This window comes from Phyllostomus discolor, chromosome 6 (genome assembly GCF_004126475.2).
Source record: "Phyllostomus discolor isolate MPI-MPIP mPhyDis1 chromosome 6, mPhyDis1.pri.v3, whole genome shotgun sequence".
In the NCBI taxonomy this organism is placed as follows: domain Eukaryota; kingdom Metazoa; phylum Chordata; class Mammalia; order Chiroptera; family Phyllostomidae; genus Phyllostomus; species Phyllostomus discolor.
Window position 1 is genome coordinate 62,924,943 of NC_040908.2, and position 20,355 is coordinate 62,945,297.

General features: G+C 43.6%; 1 protein-coding gene across 1 annotated transcript; it reads right to left on the reverse strand.

Annotated features, from left to right (window-relative positions):
• Nucleotides 1-402: 402 nt before the first annotated feature.
• On the reverse strand, nt 403-6,188 carry FABP1 (fatty acid binding protein 1). The gene is made up of 4 exons (XM_028517332.2): nt 5,988-6,188; nt 4,127-4,299; nt 2,559-2,651; nt 403-513 (listed from the first exon to the last, which is right to left on the reverse strand). The coding sequence occupies exons 1-4, from the start codon at nt 6,052-6,054 to the stop codon at nt 463-465; spliced, it is 384 nt and encodes a 127-aa protein (XP_028373133.1). The 5' UTR covers nt 6,055-6,188; the 3' UTR covers nt 403-462.
• Nucleotides 6,189-20,355: the final 14,167 nt, after the last annotated feature.

Consider the following 20,355-nt stretch of genomic DNA (forward strand, 5'->3'; position numbering starts at 1 on the left):
CTAAGCTCCTCACTCAGCCCTTCCCTAGGAGGGAGAATTCTTCATTTGGTGGGGCAGTGCCTGCTCTTTTTGTCCATGTCCACTGGTGGGTGAGGCTGCTATGGCTACTCATGGGAATGGCCCTCCTTTGTCTGCCCATCATACCTGCTCTCTGTCCCCATGGGGAGCCACCTTTTGAGCCAGCATACCGCATACCCTCTTGCTCCAACTCCTAGGAAAGGCCCCTCGTGGGTTGTTCTACAGATCCAGTCATACTTCATGTTCCTTGTAAGGTCACCTGAGTGGACAGCCTGGGGTCCACTTCAGACTAGATTATCAAACTTTGTGAAAAAGGGTATCAGTGCCTACTGATATCAATAACACTGTCAATGAGAAACCATCAAAAAGAAAAGAAATGTTTTCAAAACAAAGTTTATTTTATTATATTAATTTTACACAGTAAAGAATATGAAATGAAGACATCTAAATTCTCTTGCTCAATCTCTTGAAGACAATGTCACCCAGTGTCATGGTCTGAAAGTCAGAAAAGAAATCATGTAATGTCCATCTGATGCTGAATTATAAAAATAACTAAGTCATGACAGTAGCTCTAAATAACAACTCAAAATTCCTCCGCTTTTTATAGGATGAGAGAAAGAGTTGGCAATCTTCTAAAATCCCATGCCAAGTTTTTGTCACTTTACTCCCTCACATGGAGAGTGGTCCTGACTCTCATTGAATTCCTTTCTACGTTAATGGCTATTAGAGCAAGATCATCAAAAGCAGTCTTATCTAATCCAATTTCTCAAAGCTTTATTGAGTGCCTGCTATGTACCAAATGCTTGTTGAACAGCAAGGAAACACGTACATGGAAACACCAAGGCACCCAGCCTGGAACACAATAGGTAAAGCACTATTTTCCTCCCCAAGCTGTGAAGCATATAAAAATTGAGTTTCTTGGGCTCATCAGTTTTTGAGTTTTTGAGTTTTTGAGGTATGTTCCTTCTCCTCCCTTCCTCCCTCCCACTGATTCTCTTGAACAAGACTGTGGTGATGATGTGGGATAATGTCATCAGAGTTAAAAAGGAGTCTCTTAGCTTCAGCAGCAATGGAATGAAAGAGAAAGATTTGGGTCCTACAACTCATTGTAGATGACCTTGGATTGGTGAACCTGTCTATTAAATCCCTTATCCTGCCTCCCTCATGGGAGATGTGAGGATTAGAGGAGATAGAGAATATTAAAGGACATTGGTCAGGGCTAAGTCCAGGACAGATCATCTGCTCTGCTGTGAATGTGCTGGGGTGGGGGCTGGGATAGCATGTTTCATGGTTGACTCTCACACTCTCCCTAGTTGAGGGATTTTCCCACTTGCTCTGAGTGATGACAGACTCTTGGCAGTGTTCTGCCTTCCATTACTGCCTAAAACACAGCCTGGGAGCAGGGAAGAGCTAGGGGGTTATAAGTGATGGAGAAACACTGCACTGAATCAGACATGGCCCTCAGCCAGGCAGCAAGGATGATGTGGCACACATGATGGAGTGTGCCAGTGTCATAAGCTGCCATAAAGTTGCCATGAATATGATTCTCCTTATAAATGCCAAAAGGGCAAAGGCATTTATTGAGTGCCCTGGACTTGTAGGGCACATAGAGGTCTCTGTGGCTTCCTGGTTAGTGCTGAAGCAGAAAAGAAGGGTTATGGCTAATAATTATTGCAATATTATAAAATAGAAAAAACTATGAAAGGGCCCAACTTTTGGCCAAACAAAGCCTTTCTCACATGTGGGTTCTGTGTCAATGGGAAGGGTTGTCCTGTGAATCAGAGGCCCACAGGAGGGGGTTTCTGCCTTCTAGCCTATGAGTGTGTAGTGGGGCTACTTCTCCAGCTGAGACTAAGGAAGGTGGGCTGGGCATGACTCTATGTCTCCTCCCACCAAGCACCTCTTCTGCACCATCTTAGTTAGGTTTGGTGAAGGAAGGGTATGGCAATGAGGGAGAAGGATGTGAGGAGGCTGGAGTGGAGAATCCTGACCAGGAAAGTGGTGATGGAAGGACAGCCTGAGGGAACCAGGAGAAGTAGGGAAGCACTGGCTGGGTCTGCTACCAGCATATGTGGTCTTTGGTGAATTAAAAAAGGGTGCTCCTTCCTCAAGACACTGTTCTTTTATCTGTTAGAAATTGACCCTAATGCACTGTACTGGTTTTGTTAGACTAATGCTACTTACTAGGAGACAGTGCAAAATTATAATAAATATGCAAATCTAAAGTACCTATAATGGGAGTGACTCCCCCTAAGGTTGTGCAGTGGTACAACTGTGAATGATAGCCCTGTGAGACTAACCCCATGCAGAGGAACCCTAGCTCTGCCATTCCCTGGCTATTTGTTGTCCTAGTTTCCCTATTTAGAAAATTCAGAGAAGATTGGAGAGGATGTGTGTTAACTGTCTGGTACGTAACTGGTGCTCAGTAAGTGGTAGCAGAGACTGACACCAGGAAAGGTGGTGGGGAAGGCTGCTCCTCACCCTTCACCTTTTTTCTCCCCTCTTGCACTGGAAGCAGCAAGTTCAAGGCGCCAACTTACATTGATGATTGTGTCTCCATTGAGTTCAGTCACAGACTTGATGCCTTTGAAAGTTGTCACCAGTTTATTCTCACCTTCTTTCTGAACCACTGTCTGCAGGGGACAGAAGAGATGGTCTGAGAGGAAGGGTCTGGGCAGGGAGCAAAACACCCCCTTGCTAATGAGGTTGACTTCCCTGCATGGGTCTCTGTTCACAACGACCACACCACACATCTTTATATAAGGCTAGCCTCCCAGCTCTCAGGCTCTAAACAGAAATGAGGTGCATTTAAGAACTAAAGAATATATCAGGGTTTCTTTTGTCAGACTTTTAATTTATGGTATGTAATCTAAAAATCAGCATAAGACACCTACATGGCTGAAGTGCAAACACTAAAGTGAAATTGAGTAAAATCTTGATTCTTCAAGATAACAGAGGGAGGTAATAGCGACATTCAAAAACTGGCCTGTTGGGAGAACACATATTTTGCTTTGGCATGCATTATCTCTTCCTTTCTTACTGTGGTATCATTCTCAAGCTTTATACATCCAGGGAGAGGTAACAGAAACCCAGGAAGAGGTAACAGGGAGCAGAAGACACTGGTCAAGGTTAAAAATTTTTCTCCAAAATGGACAATTGGAAAAGGCCTGTGGTAAAACCCATGACCACCTGCCTCTTCCCATGAGCATATCAAAAGAGTTTTTCTCCTAAATTTTATCACAGATTTCTTGACCTGTAATGTTGTATCTGGAGAAGCAGATATAAAGCCTGACCAGAAGAGGTAAGAATAAGCAATGTGCTGAGCCCACTGCACAGAGTTGTCTGGAGGGGAGGAGTGAAGATGGCTTCTCAGTGGTGCTGGCTGTGCTGGGGTTTGTGGAGTTTCTCAGGGAGGAAGAAAGGTTCCTGGTGATGGGCACCCTAGTGCCCGGACCTTCCAGCCATCTCCCACTGACCACTCACATAGCCCACACCCAGAACTCCTTACACACCTGAAACACAGCCCAGTGGAAGTGAGGTTGCCCCAATTTCAGTCTGGGAAGGAAGACTATGCCTATTTTACAGATGAGGTAGTTGAGGCCAGGGGCTCAGTGATCTCCCTGAAGGTTTGGTCTGAGTGTCTGGCTGGGGCCCTGGTACTCTGGTTTTGGCAGCACCTCCTCTAGGAAGACTGTCTCCATGACCCCCAGCTCTAGGCTTAGCAAAGCCCAGTTTCCTTTACCTTGGACTCAAGAATGACCTCAGGGCTCTGTTAAGGGTTTTTTATTGACTCCCCACTTGCTCACTGTTGGGTCTGAGAGAACCCAAGACTTAGATTCGTTCTCTGTGCCTTGGATTCGATCCTACCTGTTGGGAAAGCTTGGATTCTTGGGCCAGAGCACTCCTAGACAGTCCTTAGGGAAGTTTTCCCTAAGAGCTTTTTCCCTAGGAGCTGTCTTTGTTGCTCTGCTTCTCACCCCAGAAGTAAGTTCAGAGATAGGGTATCCATAGTGGAAATTGTGAGGTGGGACCCTTGAGGGAGGAAGCCTTGGGACTGAGCTCCAAGGAAAGTCTGGAAGCAGAGTATATCTTGAGGGACATCTCTTACCTTGACCTTCTCCCCAGTCATGAGCTCCAGCTCACATTCCTCCCCCAAGGTGAACTCATTTTGGATCACTTTGGATCCAGTGGTGATGGTGAGCTTGAAGTGGTTCCCATTCTGCACGATTTCTGACACTCCCTTGATGTCCTTCCCCTTCTGGATGACGTCGTCAGGCAGACCTAGTAGAAACCAGGTTTAGAGATGGGCAGAGGTGGGAGTTCCAAGGTGATGGTCATAAGAAAAACTGTGGAATGAGGGGGAGAGGGAGGTGCTTGTATCCCTGGAGGCCACGGGCAAGTACTGGAGTCCTGTGGGCAACACGGGCTTTGGCCTTTGAAAGGAAAGGCCGGGGACCTAGTTTGACCTGCCCTGGCCAGCTCACTATGTTGCTAGTTGGTTTATAAAAAAGACACACCTCTGGCCTGAAGGACCTCTCCCCTAGTGAGCATCCTGCTTCTTATTCACTCTCCTTCTTCATTCCTCCTCCTTTAACTCCCAGAGACTTTGCTCTTTGAGTATAAGCATTTCATCCTCCCCATTCAGGTTGACTAATACAGTTTCTCTTCCAAGCTAGGTCACTTCTCAGAGAGAGATGGTGGGGAGGGCTGGGGGTTTGTTAAAAATTATGCCAGAGCAACTCATACACACTGGGACTGTCCTCATAAACACCTGTCCACCTAGCCCTACCTTGACCTCTGCTGTCAAGTCTCTCAAGGAAGAATATCAGGAGTCCTTTGCCCTGGGACAGAGCTTTACAAATTTCAGAGCATGTCTATGGTGTTATGTGAACTGAGGTTCACAAAACCACGTGTGTTGATAGTGCGAGGGGGTCTTGTTGCACAGGTGAGGGAAGTGAGACACAGAGAGGTGGCATGACTTGCCCTGCAGGAGAAGATCCAAGCTCTCTGCTGGCCCTGAAGGTCCTCCCCTCTCTGTATTACTGTCTTTCCCACCCTTCTCCCTCTTGGCCCCCCTTCCTTGTCACACTGCCCCTTTGCTCACAAGGCTTCCTCTACCTGAAGCACAATCCCTTTCCCAGTCTGCTAGTGGACACCTGCTCATCTTCCAAGAGTTATCCAAAGCTCACTTTCACCACCATCAAACCTCCTGGCCAAGCCCTCCCATGAGCACCACATCCTCCTGCAAAATCACCTGGGGGACACGGTGGGTTAAAGTGGGGTCTCTGGGAACAAATGCCGGCTTCAAATCCTGCTGCAAACACTTTCTACCTGAGTTTCTACCTGAGTGACCTAAGTTGGGATTACTTAACCTTTCAAGGCCTCAGTTGTTTTGACTGTAAAATGGAAAATATATTAGTACCCAACTCAGTATTTTTTATTAAGGATTCAATAGGATATTGTATATCAATGGCTTAGCACAGTGCCTGGCACTGGTCAACACTCAGAAAACATTAGGAGATCCTTTCTTGTATTTATTTCTTCTCTTTTTTTTCTCTTTAAACTGTGACTTTGGGAATGTGACTCATTGTTATCTGTTTATCTTGTATCTGCCCAGAACAGTGCTCAGCACATGATTGGCCTTGAATCAATTTGCTAGAAGAATGAATGAATGAATGAATGAATAGAGTCACACAATGAGTCACTAGCAGAGGTGGTCTCAATCCAAATCAGACCCTAGTTCAGTGCTCTTTCCACTTGCCCATGGAGTGGCCTTGCCCAGTGAGTACTAGCACAAGCTGCAAGTGACTTTAAAAGTAACAAGTATAACATGGCCCCTGGTCAACATAAAGCCTGAATCTCTCCTTTCATCCCAACATTGAACCTATATTTGTGACTGGACACCATCTGCTGGGCTAGACACCGTTATCACTGTGACCACCATCCTTGGCACCCAATCCCTCACTCACCAATTGCCTTCATGAAGGGCTCAAAGTTTTCCTGGCTCTGCAGTTGGTACTTGCCGGAGAAACTCATGGTGGCAATGAAGTTCCCTTCACAGCTGTTCAGCAACTCTGTTAGTGAGGCTGTCCACTGTGGGTTGATTTATAGGAGGCTCTTCCCTCCTTTGAATGTTGGCCATAGGTCTGCATCTATCACCTCTGTTATGGCCAGGTTCAAATATTAACTTGAGAGCAACGGTCAATGATAAAAAAAAATGGGCACAGCAGAGATTTGCTTTAATTCAGCAAACATTAGCAGTGTCAATCAGGTGCCAAGCCCTGTGGTCCTGCAGCCTTTGAGGGGCTACTCTCCCATGAAACGAGTGTGTACACAGGGGAATGTATACATATCTATGCACCTATGTGTGAGTGTGTGTATATGGTGTGTGTATCTAGAGCTAGACAAATATAAAAATAACGAGAGCCCCTTTAAACTCAAAACTTCACATTATTTACATAACCTTATGGGCTCTTCCCATCTTTATCATTACACAGACTTAATTTTTACAAAGTTATCATCAGCCCCTAAAGCTATTTTGTATTCTGGGATTTCATCCTCAATGAGTATGGGCTCCACCACAGTCCAAATCAGTCTCCTTTTCAAAATGTTAAAATGGTACATGCAATAGGGAAGATGTAAACCATTTAAACCAGTTGTGTGGAAATTGAGGTGCATTTTATTGGTAGTTACAAGGTAATGTAAAGAATGAAGGTAGTACCTGCTGGGCAACTCAATACATCAGGGATACCCATGCCTACATGTTTGCTTTCACTCTGCTTTCCATGCCTGTCTTCCCCTTTTCCAACAGTTCACCCCCTCTATGAACTCTCTTGGCTCCTAGAGCATGTGGCAAATACCTATATTCTAATTTCTACTGGGATGATTTCTCTATGTGTTCCTTTTCACTGCACTTCTTCCTTGGTATTCCCAATACCTGACACTTGGTAGGTGTCCAGTTAATGATGGGTCAGCACATAAAGCCATCAAAAGATAATGAGGCCCTGGCTTTTACTGTTAAATGAAAATAAGAGATATAAAGAGATGTGGAGTAGTCAGTTTGGCAACCCTCTCAAATCATGGAATCAGTGGGGCTGGGCAGCAAGGAGATCAGAGTGTATGTGTTTGTGCATAGTCTAATGGGGTTGGGACTTGGCTGACAGTCCGTGTGAGGGGATGGTAGTAGGGCTGACTACATGTCACCCCAGGCTGAGAACCAGCTACCCTCTTCCCATCTCTATCCATCCTTTCTCCTTCCTCTGCCTTCCTGCTCTGCCATTCCAGCCTGTGCCTGAGCAGATGGCAGATTCCAGACAGAACTCTCTCTGTTTCCTGGACAGTTCTCTCCCCTGATGGAAGATCCTGTCTGTTCCTACCTGCAGGATCACCTACAGCACAATCGCCATGATGACTATATGCTCACACTTCTATCTGCCAAACTGGCAGTCCCTGCTCTGCACCCTGAAACTCTCTGGCTGCTGGAGCATCTGCTCTGGAAGCCCAGCAATCCTCAGATTCTGGTTCTGCATGAAGCAGAAACACATGAGTGGATGAGGGCTAATGCCAGTGGACATTGATGTCACACAAAGACAAGCATGAAGGGCACGGGACTAGCACAAGTGTGGCAGCTCACAGTAAAGGTGTGCTCCTCCACCTCCCCTCCTTCACACATACTCTTCCACGTTGATCTAGCACCTCAGAAGACCTCTCATCCACTCATGTGCTCAGTGCCAGAGCCCTTCTCCAGTATCCCTGACAAGTGGCACTAGCATGTACATTGACATGAAGGAGTTACTGCCTCCTGAACAGTGTGGGCAGAGGGCACTCGTTGCATGTGTGGCCATGTGGATTCTGGCACCATTAAACCTTTCCTTCTAGTGCACAGTGGTGTTGCCCTCCCTGCTCAGCCTTAGTCTGACAGTGTCCAGAACACAAAGTGTCTGCTAGGCCACAAGTTGGGACTGTCCCTGGAGAACCCTGAGCAGGCTGTATGCTATGAACTCACAGTTATCTACAGTCTTCACAAATGCCCTAGCACTCAGGAGGGAGTGAGAAAAGTGTCTCAACGGGTGACAGACACACCCACAGTCTCCTCTCATTTTATTCTGAACCTTGTTAATGTACCTTTTAATGTATCTCATTATACTGAGGGTGGCCATATTAGACCCTAACTTCTAGGTGAGACAAAGATTTGTTATTTTCATATATGTAAGGAAGTGGCATTGCAATTCCTCTCAGAGAAGAAGGGGTGTGTGTGTGTGTGTATGTGTGTGTGTCTGTATCTGTGTAAGTGACTGGATAAACTGCTTGGGATAGAGGTGAATGAGACCCAAGGTGTATGTTTATTGAGGGCAAAGTTAGTGAAGGAGAAGGGCTGCTGTGTACATGACTGGGAGAGGTGTCTTCTTTCTCCCGCTCAAATGTCAGGGGAGCAGAGAGAAGTGTGGAAGGCAGAAAGGAGAGGGGCCAGTGAGAGGGTGAAGGGTGATGGGTTGCTAAGACACCCCCAGTGTTAGTGAGACTGGAAGGGTTCCTAGGAAGGCTAGTTTTGAATTTGAGGTTGCTGATTTGCTGCACAGTGAATCTCCATTCATCTTTCTTTAATCTCCCCCCGCCCCCACCCAATACTTCAAATACTTCAGTCGAATGTGGACCCTGAGAAGAAAAATTCATTTGATATGAACCCCAGAAGAAACTTATCAGCTGAGATGGACTCCCCACAGTCAGCTGAGGGCTTCTCACACGCTCTGTATACCCACCTCAGACTGAACTTCCAGCATCCCCCACTATGCTCTGCTCCTTACCCTGTCAATCAGAACTGCTCCATAACGACTAATCAGGACACATAATGCTGAAAAATCAACTGGGATTTAGACCAATCAGAAGTGTACAATTTAGGTATCTCATTTACATAAAATGGACCTAATTGAGAACCTGGGTGAGAAATTTCACTATAAAAGGTGGCCTCCCCTTTGTCTTGGTGGAGCACAATTTAGGTTGCTACTTGAATCTGTGTTTCCTGGGCTGCTGCTCTTTTTTGCTGAAATAAATGCTTTTTATTCTTTATTACAGTCTAAAATCAATTTTGTTTTACATCCGGCATATAAATTTCACATCCAGACTCTCTCTCCTGGACCACAGACACCTGGGGACATGCTCCCCACAGTGCTGTTCTCTGGGCTCTGAGGTGGAGAGTGGGAAGGAGGGTCATGAAAGTTTCTCCTTAGGGCACCCATCCCAGAGGCCTTTAGGAAGCCTGGATTGATCAGGCTCTCCTTCTTGGGTGTCTGAGGGAAAGCAGGGCCTGTGAACTGACTCCCTGTGGACGCTGCTGTCTGTACTTCCTGTCTAGGCAGTGCCTGGGCACAATTCAGTCAGGTGGTCAGGGGCTGGCACAGCTGCTGACCACCTGACAACTCCCAGAGTGAATGGACAGCCTGGCAGATGGAGAGGCAGGCAGACCAAGCTGGATGCCACAAGGCAAGGATCTTCTCTCCTCCACAAGGCCAAGGAGGCTAGTGGCCATTTCAAAATTTATCACTTGTAAGTAGTTTCCCATAAAATTAGGAGAGGGTAATGACATTTCCCACCCACGAGCTAAGCAAACACTAGAAGAGATAAGCTTACCTCGTTGGAATGACAAAGTTCAAGTGGCTTTCAGGAAAAAAAGAAGACTCCCACTTTATGGAAATAGTTTCTGATTTTTGTCAACCAGAAACTCCAGCACCCCTCCGGTCCCCACCAGACATCCCCTGTCCTCATGTTCCCTACTTAGGAGAGCAGCATGAAGGTGTGGGAGAGGAGGTGACATGCCTTTTGGTGGCCAGGATACAACTGGTATTCATTTTAAGTGAGGCATCTTTGCACTTGTATCTGATCCCAGGGTGTCTATAGCGCTAGCTTGCCCACTTCCTGGTGTCTAAGGAGGTGCCCTGTGAGCCCACATGCTAGAGACAGGGCTGCAGATGGGAAGTCCTTAGGTTTGGGTCCAGCTCTTTTCTTTACCTGATGTGTGATCCTGGACAATGGTTCAGCTTTACTGAGTTTTCACTTCCTCATCCGTTAAATGGTTATGACAGTCTCTGCCTTGCGGAGGCTCTGTGTAGACTGCCCAGCCCTTCAGGAATGTGACGCTCATATTAGAGGGACTCAGAGCACTTTGCATTTGCTTCTGCCATGTGTCCAGAGGTATCAGGAGTCTCTAGCCTAGGACCAACTTTTATGTTATATCCTGACTTGGTGATAAGCTTCTTCCCACCTCCCTGGGCCATTGGGTAGAGTCTCTAGTCCTTGGTTTACTATGGTGCAGCTGTCTTACCAGGCACCTCAGATCCTACTTGGTGTCTTTTGCAGGCCTGTAGCCTCATCTCCTGTGGCTTCATCTGAGGGATTTGAAAACCCATGCTCCTGGCCATCTGGCCTATTTCCAGGTCTGGCAACCATGCCCCAGACTCACCTCACTGTTTATTGCTCAGACCTTCAGCTTCCTCTGTGCTCCAAGCACCTGGGGATTTTAATCCTTTCTTGTGAACTCAGTTATATTTCTGAAAATTCTGATGGTTCACCTGTACCTTCTATAGCTGAGTAAACAGCTTGTATCAGCTCTGTTGTCCGTGTTGTAGGTCTTAGAAGTGTTGTGTTTTTATTATGTGCTATTTTAAATCCTTTTGGTAAGATTTCAGGGTATATAGCCTCCCCCAAAAACTTTAAAAGACATTCTTAAGCCTTTTCTTTCATATGCCTATTCTGTCTCTTCTCATTATAAATTCCTTAAACTTAAAGTGTGTCCCTGGAACAGCTGTCCAGTAGCTAGAATGGGATCTGACTGAAATCCATTTAATGTCAGGATGTTTCGGAGATATGCATGCTTGAAGAACCCACTGAGGGGCAAAAGCACAAATATGCCAAACAAAAATTGTGGGATGGTTTGTACTGTAAAAGAAATCATACTACATTTAAAAATATTCACAGCAAAATCTGCTTGTACACAATAACTTTTAAAAATATCCTTATTGTATAAAGCAAGACCTCCTATGAGCTAGTTTAAGTCCCCCAGTGAGATCTCCTTTATGTGAACAGTAGAGAGAAACCTATGGATTATGTGGCGGGCAATGAAGATCATTTGAAGGCTGATGTAATCAAGAGAGAGCTGAAAACTTATCTGTAAGGCTAGTTCATGAGGCCCCTATTTTGGCTGTCAGAGCTAATGGTGTTTGTTTATCCTGTGTTCCTGGGTTCTTGTGTCCCTTTGCCCTCTGAGGGCTGAAAGCTGGCCCAATTGGCTTCAGATCAGTCTGACTCTTCAAAGGGAAATCTCTTCCAAGAATCCTTGGCTAACTTGCGATCCACACCCTGCAGTCCTGCATTCTCCTTGCTGTAAAGCTATGAGCCATCAGCCTTTCAGAGCAAGGACAGCCACTCCACTGACATTCCTCAAGGCTCAGCTCCACAGTCCCCTTTCCCACAGCCCACCTGAGGTCTCTGTTTCCTTAGCTCTTCTAGCTTAATATCCCCAATAGCAATTTCTACTCTGCTCCATTTATGCTATTATATTAATAGTAATAAAATAACTGCCTCCATTAACTGAACATTAAGTAGGTGCTTGTCTATATTATTTTATGGAATTCTGAAAACAATACTGTAAGGTAAGCATTATAATCCCCATTTCCTCAGACAAGAATACTAAGGTATGATAAAGTTAGTAACTGCTTCCAGCTACTTAAATAGAAAGCTGCCAAATAGGAGCAATGAACCTAGTCTATTGGACTCCAAAGCTTATGTTTTTGACTTTTATTATTTCCATATTATAATTATTAAAGGTGTACTTTGGCTAGTTTCCTGAAAAATCTTCTAAGAAAGCAATTAGCTTGCACTTTCCATGGAGTATATGTCTGGAAAATATTGATAGGACAAGAGTCCAAGTGCTGTTGACCTCTTGAGCCATTAATGGTTTGGGTTGCTGTTGGTTCAGAAATTTCTTATTAGTCTAGATCAAATAACCTGAAAGTCCATGTGCATAAAGAGAGATCTCAAAGAAATGAAAATCCTGAAGTAGCTGTTGGGCCTTTGTGTTCAGTAGAGGTGCAGTGCAAAGCACTTTTACTGAATTCTAAATCTTAAAGCTAAGGTCTATAGTTCTTCCTATACTGGATTTCCTGGACCATCCCATTTGGGCCACTCTGTAAGCACATACCTTGTGCTCCATGGTGACCATGCACATTATTCTGTCCTCTCCTCCAGGTTGCCTTCCCCACTTCAGATTCCACAGAAGCAACAGGTATCAGACGATTCATCCATTTCTCAATTATGTACTCAACAAGTATATGCTGACCTACCATGTGAAATTCATGTGGGGGTTACATTTTGACTATACAAAGGAACTTACTATCTAGTAGGGAGCATGAAGAAAGTTAAATCTAACTTTTGAACAGAATGAAGTTTGAATACAACTTCACAATTTAGGTAATGATTGAATTAAGAGTAAGAAGAAATTTTCTGGTCAAGGAAGGAGTCAAGATATTTTCATGAATAGAGAACAAAGCATGAAAAGGGATGAAAATACATGCTGTTGTGGAAGAAAGGCATGTGTTTCAGGGAGGAAAGATAGAGAGGAGAATGGAAGAGTCCACGTAGAGGAACTGGAGCTGGGAGATGGAGAGGGAAGTCACGAGCAAATGGTGAAGGGGAGGCTGGATTGGATTCTCCAGACTAGAGTTTCCCAGAATGGAGTATATATGAGTAGATAAGATGATTTTAGATAATAGTAACAGTTATGCATTTAGACTAATATTTATTAGAAAAATATATACCAATTTATGACCTCATGGATATTACTACTTAGGATAAGATCAAGTTCTTTTTGTTGTTTTTTAAGGAGTAACTGAGAAAAATAGTAAAGGAGTCAACTATGGAAAACAGACATTACCATAGGTATTTTAAATGAGAAAACTGAATACAGGGAATTGGTTACCAAGGTACTGAAGAGCTGGAAGAGAAACAAGAAGAAGGGAATTTAAAGCTGCTATTGTTCCTGGGCTGGAACCCAGAGGTTGCTGGTGCCTTCAGTTCTGGATCCAACAAGGTGGCATCACCTTGACCAGGGCTTGAACCACTGAAAAGGTTCCCCCTTTCAGGCTGCTGGAATCTAGAACCACTGTGTTCCTGCTGCCACAACAGCAACCACTAGACCTTCAGGAACTGCTGTGGAAGGAAGATTGTCTCTTTCTTCCGCCTTCCAGTTTCCTGCTGGTTGGTGATTGGAATACTCTAAGTCCTGATAGAAATGCCGTTGGAAAAAGTCTGTAGACACCAAGCCCCTGAAATACAGAGCATCATGGTGAAGTGAAGGTAACAGACTGAGAGACCAGCAAAAAACTGGCAAAAGGACATACGAAGTTATGACAAAAATAAAATAGGGAAGCTGATAGGATAGTAATAAAGTTTTGATACTGTTATGCTAAGTGAGGGAAGTCAGCAAAAGATCTTAAGCAGATGAGTGACATGATCATACTTGTGATTTTGGGTAATTATTCTCGAGGCAGCAAGTAGACAATCTGGATGACATGGGTTAGAAAACTCCTCCAAATATTCTGACAAGAGAGGGCAAGGACCTGAATTTGGGAGGACACGGGAGTGCTATTCTGTAATTGTAACTGAGAGCATTTAGGGATTCATTACAGGGATTCACATATGAAGGAATGGGAGAAACTGAAGATGCTCCTGGAAGCTCCAGCTTGGGTTGTGGGGATGTTAATGCCATCCACACAGGTGGGCGATGCAGGGAGAAGACAGTAAGTCATCTTCATCCCTTTCCCTTCCCCCTTCTCCCAGATGAAAGTATTATATTATTCTCCCCACTCTGGATTCTCCTGATCTAGTTTCTATACCCCTTTTATTCTTTGTACACCCTATCCTACATCTTAACCTGGTTTCATGTTTCCTTTTCCCTCTGAATGATAGGTGGTGGCGCTTGGTGGCAGGGTATGGGTACCCATCCTCATCTCGCCTACCAGACTTCCACAGTCCCTGGCTCAAGACGGGCTCCATAAATGTTTGATGAAAGGAGCAGTGTCTGTAATAATATAATGCTGGCTACCTGTGCATGTGCATGCCATGCCTCCCCATCTTGTCCCCCACCTCTCTCAGCTCCTACTAGATTATTTGTGCATTGTCACATGTCCATGGTGTTTTTGAAATCCTCAGAGCAAAACCCAGTCTAAGTTGGCAGCTGAACAGAACAGCAAAAGACAGTTGAAAGTTGCTTAGATTCATTCAAGCTGCCTGTCACTTGACCCCTGTGCCAGTCGCCCCATCCCTGATGGGATTCCTTGGCTTCATATATGTAGTCTAGTCTCAGTGAATACTTATTCAACTAAAGTGAACCCAGCTCTGCTTTAAAATGTAGTACCTTTTCATTTCAAGGGTCTGCAATATCCTTAACTCAGAAGTTTGAATGTATTTGGGCTCAAGAAGGAATGGTCTCCACACTGATATTATCTCTGTAGTATTGTTTACCATAGCACGCCTCCGAAAGGGGGTGGGGGTAACCAAAATATCCACCAGTAGAGGATTGATTACAGAGATTATGGGCCTTCTATGACTTGAATTACTGTATAGACATTAACAAGAATAAGTGAGTTATTTGTGTTGACTTGAAAATATTTCCAAAGATATACTGTTAAAGTAATAACAGGCTGTTATAGGAAAATAACAGACTGGCTTCACTTGAATTTAAAAAACCCAATAACCAATTATATATGCACAAGTACTACATGTGTGTAGAGCAAGTATGGAAGGGCACATCCCAGGCAGTTACCTCTGAAGAGGGCAGTGAGAAGAGAGGGAGCAGTGAGTGCAAATGTACTTGGTACTCTTTACCTGATTTTATGTGATTTTTTTTACAACATATTTCCTGTATGAGTAGCTAGCTAAATTAGTTAATTAACTTAAAAAAATGAGGCAGGCACTGTCATGTGAGGAGTACTCAACCCAATCTCTTTCTCTGCTAGAGAAGGAGAGGTCTCGGCTCCTGCCTGTGTGGATGAGAACAGCTACTTCCTAGTCTCCTTCCAGATCTAGACCAGAACCAGCTGTCTCCATAAGACTCATAATTGACCTGCTGCAGAACTACCACATTCCTCTAGCATGTCCTTGGCTGCTACTCATAGCTATGTATCACTAACACTGAATGATCACTGTTACTAGACACATTTACATGAATTATACCATTTACACAACCCATCAAAACCCATTTTAGAGATGAGCATTCTGAGGCTCAGAGAAGTAAAGGAGCTTACTCAAGCCCTCACAGGTGAGAAACAGAGGCACCAGAATTCAAACCCATGGAGCCATGCCTACCAGTGACATTGATGAGTTTGGACCCATCTCTACCAATGACATCAGTGCAAGATGAGTTAAACTATCAGATTTCCATGAAAACCTACACTCACCAAATTCATATGAAATGTGTATAGAAACCAGGGCAGATGGATCCATTAATGTCAAACCATTCTGATCTTCTCCTTATTAATACTGGGCATAGGAGTGACTCTGCTTAGGAGGAACCACTGAAAATCCTTTGTCAGAATATTTCCCACGAATGTAGAAACTCTCCAAACATTTGAGACTACCTCTCAGTGAATGGAACCTACCCAATGCTCTGTAGAATTTTTGAGCCTGCCAAGACCTTAAAGAGTGGTGGGCTCCAGATGTAACCCTGAGCTATTCTGATGCCCTGTCAACAGGCACAGGGATACCCAAGGCTCCACTGGTCTTAGGCCAAAGGGAAAATCTTGGGGCTCCCTGAATTATTATCTTTTCCCTTGTCCTTCAAATTCCAGTTGAATTATTAAGTTTTTTCAGTATTGTAAAAATTTGACGAAGTTCTCAAAAAACACACAAAGGAAAATTTTAACTGCTTACTTTTTTATTTATAATTGAGAGAATTTCAAGTTTTAGATAATAATAATGATAATATTAAGTCAGGGGTATAATGATAAAATCAGACATAGAGGTTTCTGGTTTGTAAAGACATTTCTATTTCTTTTTTGTTTGTTTGTTTATTACTATAAGTTTCTTGAAGGCAGTTGTCCATGTTTTTATGTGTTTTTTTTTGGGGGAGCTTAGCAAAGTTCCTGAGAGTAGAAGGCACATAGGCAAGACATGCTTATTGAATGTCCAATTGAGTGAACAGGTAAGAACAAAATGAATGCCACAAATATTGCCTGCAGGTGACACCACCTCTGGCACTTGCATCCTGGCAGCATCCTTATTACATAAAAGAACAAATGCCTTGCACAGAATGAAGATTAAGGAGTAATTAGAGATCTATGAAAAATGGCCTGTAGTCTGTTTAGCAATATCCTTATAAGCATTTTGTAGAAACTGTGAAGCCCACTGCCCTTGAAAAACAGGCAGAGCTCACAAAATGCACACTGCCTATTGAGAGTAAGAGTGAGATGGTCACCCCATCTGCTGATCGGGGTGTGTGTAGGTGGGGGGCATTTTTAACCACAAGTCCACCTCTGGCCCACATTCTTCTGTTCTCCAAAGCTTTTGATATTTGGTTAAATTTCAACTGAATATTATTTGACTAAACTATTCCCCTGAAACTCAGGGTGCTGGAATTGATCAGTCTTCTATGGCTGTCATTGTTGAACATAGCTCTGATGAGGGTTGTTTTCCTAGTCTGGGTAAAGTTTTCCAAGGAAACCTTGGTATCTTGAGAAAGGGCAGAATTAGCCATAGTAAGTTGGATTCAAACCCTTATTTACAAAAATGTGTGCACCCAAATGGAACCAGTTAGGTGTCTCAAACCATTTACTTGACTGTTTTTCCAAATAGGCCCTAGGGACAAACTCTTGACTCTGGTTTTGGTTGATATATTTCATTGCAGAGACTGATTCAAAGAGACTCCAAATTCCCAAATGCTAGGATCAAATGTCAAAACTCATCCTTCACATAACAAGACTTAACTCATTCCCAACCACCTGTTGGGTGGAGACAATGCATGCTACAACCCCCATTCCCCCAGAGAGAAGACAGACTCAGAGAAGGGAAGTGTCTTGTTGGAGGACACACACTTAGGGAACAGCAGAGGACACAGGCCTTCTGGGAGCAATCCTATGTCTCCTCTATGCCAGAGACGTCTCCCTTTGCATTTTCATTCTAACTGCAAAACAAGATTTGTATAGTATTTTAATGAAGTATGAGGGGCACTCCAAAAACCCGGAATTTATTTGTAAAAAATTGTGTATTTATTTTTACATCTTTAAACTTCAATCATCTTCAAAGTACTCTCCAACTGATGCAATATAGCTATTAAGACTTTTTCCCCACTGCTCAAAACAGTTTTTGAACTCATGGATTTTAATGTCTTTTAGTGCTTCTGTCATTTTTTGTTTCATCTCTTCCACTAGGCAAACCATTTCCCTTTGATAAGTTTTTTCATCTGGGGAAATAAAAAAAGTCACTTGGGGCAAAATTGGTGAATAGGGAGGGTGGGGCAAGGAGGTCATGCCATTTTTTAGTCAAAAAAAAACTGCTGGGAATTCAGCACAGGGTGGGCATGTATGCTTGAAAATCACCCATCATGAAATGGGCAAAGGTGTTGAAAGAATCTTCAAAAAAAATTTCATTGAAGTGGAATGTAGCCTCTCACAACAACACCAGTGGGTATGATGATACAGATGGGTGCCTAGAACACTCACCTAGCTGGGGAAGCCTGTACTACAAGGTGCCTGCCCTCCAGATAATTCTGGTATTCTGGGGGGTCTCCCCTTGTATACAAACTCAGAATTTGGAAAGTTCTCTTTTCGTTTATCAGTAGCAAATCTTGTTCAGCTACTATACCAGAGAACCAGAGAAATCAGTGCCTGGCACATTGTAGGTGTGAAATAACTATTGAATGAATGAATGAATGAATGAGTGAATGAATGGTTTTAATGCTATCTTAGAGGCCTCCATGCTGCAGCAGTAGTGACCCCTGGCTTTTCTTATTAGCTCACTTCAGGCCCAGGCTGATGAAGCAGAGCAGACTCTTTTGTTCTCAAGGCCCAAGTCGACCCCAGTCACCCTTGCTCTTGACACTGAAGCTTGCTCAGCTGGTGCTCTGGGGCTGTGCTGAGTGCCAGACTGCTGTGCACTCTCTAGCACTGAGCCTCAAAGGTGGCAAGTGGTTTTCAGGCTTGTCTTCTGCTTCCACACACAAACTGCACATACCACCTGCCCTATTTTCAATTGTAGGTGACTCTTTCTTTTCACCCTCAGGAATGCATATCAGGACCAAGTGATGGGTGTCAATAATCATAAAAAGAAGCTTGAATCCACATTAAGAGAGAAAAGGAGAAAAAAAGATCAAGGAAATTGTCAGTGAGCTTTTGTACTTCCTTAGTAAAGCATGACCTGTGACACTTTGCTGATGAAGTTGAATGGGGTTGCTGGAGGGCTCCCTGCTGGAGAGATCCAGGGTGCTCCTTCCTACCTTCTTCAACCCCTTTCAAAAGTTCCCAGTTGCCCTGCAAGTTGACTACCATCATCTCCATTCAGATCTCTATCAGAGATTACTGTACCCTGGTTTAAGGAGACCTTCCTGGCACTCAAGTGAGCATAACAAGACTGCCTCACATTGTACTGTAAAGCATTCGGAGACTCAAATGGCCACATTTATAGTTTATTGCTGCCAATCATTTACGATGACTCCTGTTTCTCACTACCCCCTCTCTTCCCATCTTTTCAATAGGCATGAGAAACAGGCATTGCCATCAGTTGAAAAGAGTATGGATTTGTAGCAGACATCATGGGTTCCTGGCTACACAATCCCATCAGCCTCCCTGGCCACAATTTTCTCATTTGTAGAATAAGAACTAATTTATTTATTCACCCATTCAACAATTAATTATTCATTAAACATTTACCTTGTTCCAGGATTTTGCTCATCCCAAAACATTAACAAGTTGTGATTATTGTTTTTGAGCAGTTTGTAAAGCTTTAATCCTGCCAGAAATCAAAGCTTGCTGTTCTGAGAGAAGCTGAAGTGAAGATTAATGGGGATCAACCAGGTGGTTATCTTCTTAATAGACAAAGGCTAAGGATTTTGGGGAGCTGAAGGCACCTCCTTGCTTCCTGAGTTATTGTGCAGAAGTAACAGGAATAGCCTGTTGGTTACTTCAGCAGTAAAATATGGAGCTAAGTGTACTCTAGAGATCAAATGATCCAGACTTTGCCTTTATGGATGATGGTAAGAGGCAAAAGATGTTAAGATATTGGCCCAAATTTCCAGTGCTCTTGTGCTGGAGCTCGTATTAGAACCCTAGACTCTTGACTCACTTACATGAATGTTCCCCTACTGCTTCTTGATGCAGTAGACACTTTTGGTTGTTTCCTAATGTCTTCCTTGCTAACAAAACCCATCTTGTGTTTTCTCTTACTGCAGCCATGTGCATTTCTGATAAATTGAATACTTTCTATATCTAGGTCCCTGTCTGTATCAATCCAGAGACATGTCTTTTATAATGTTGTCATCTCACCAAGTGCACATCCTCTTATATTTCTTCTTTTCTCAAATTTTTATTATTTTTATTTATTTTTAAATTTAATCATTTTTATCTTCTGCATTTTGTTTTTTTAAAATTATATATATATATTTTTAATATATTTTATTGATTATGCTATTACAGTTGTCCCATTTCCCCCTTCACTCCCCTCCACTCCACCCTGTGCCCCCTCTCCCACCCACGTTCCCCCCCCTTTAGTCCATGTCCATGTGTCATACTTATGAGTTCTTTAGCTTCTACATTTCCCGTACTATTCTTGCCCTCCCCCTATCTATTTTCAACCTACATTCTATGCTACTTATTCTCTATACCTTTTCCCCCTCTCTCCTCCTCCCACCCCTACTGCTAGCCCCCCCCATGTGCCCTCCATTTCTGTGGTTCTGTTCCTATTCTAGTTGTTTACTTAGTTTCTTTTGGTTTTGCTTTAGGTGTGGTTGTTAATAATTGTGAGTTTGCTGTCCTTTTACTATACATGTCTTTTCTTTATCTTCTTTTCTTAGATAAGTCCCTTTAGCATTTCATATAATAAGGGCTTGGTGATGATGAACTCCTTTAATTTGACCTTATCTGAAAAGCACTTTATCTTCTCTTCCATTCTAAATGAAAGCTTTGCTGGATAGAGCAATCTGGGATGTAGGTCCTTGTCTTTCATGACTTGGAATATTTCTTTCCAGCCCCTTCTTGCTGGTAAGGTCTCTTTGGAGAAATCAGCTGACAGTCTGATGGGAACTCCTTTGTAGGTTACTGTCCCCTTATCTCTTGCTGCTTCTAGGATTCTCTCCTT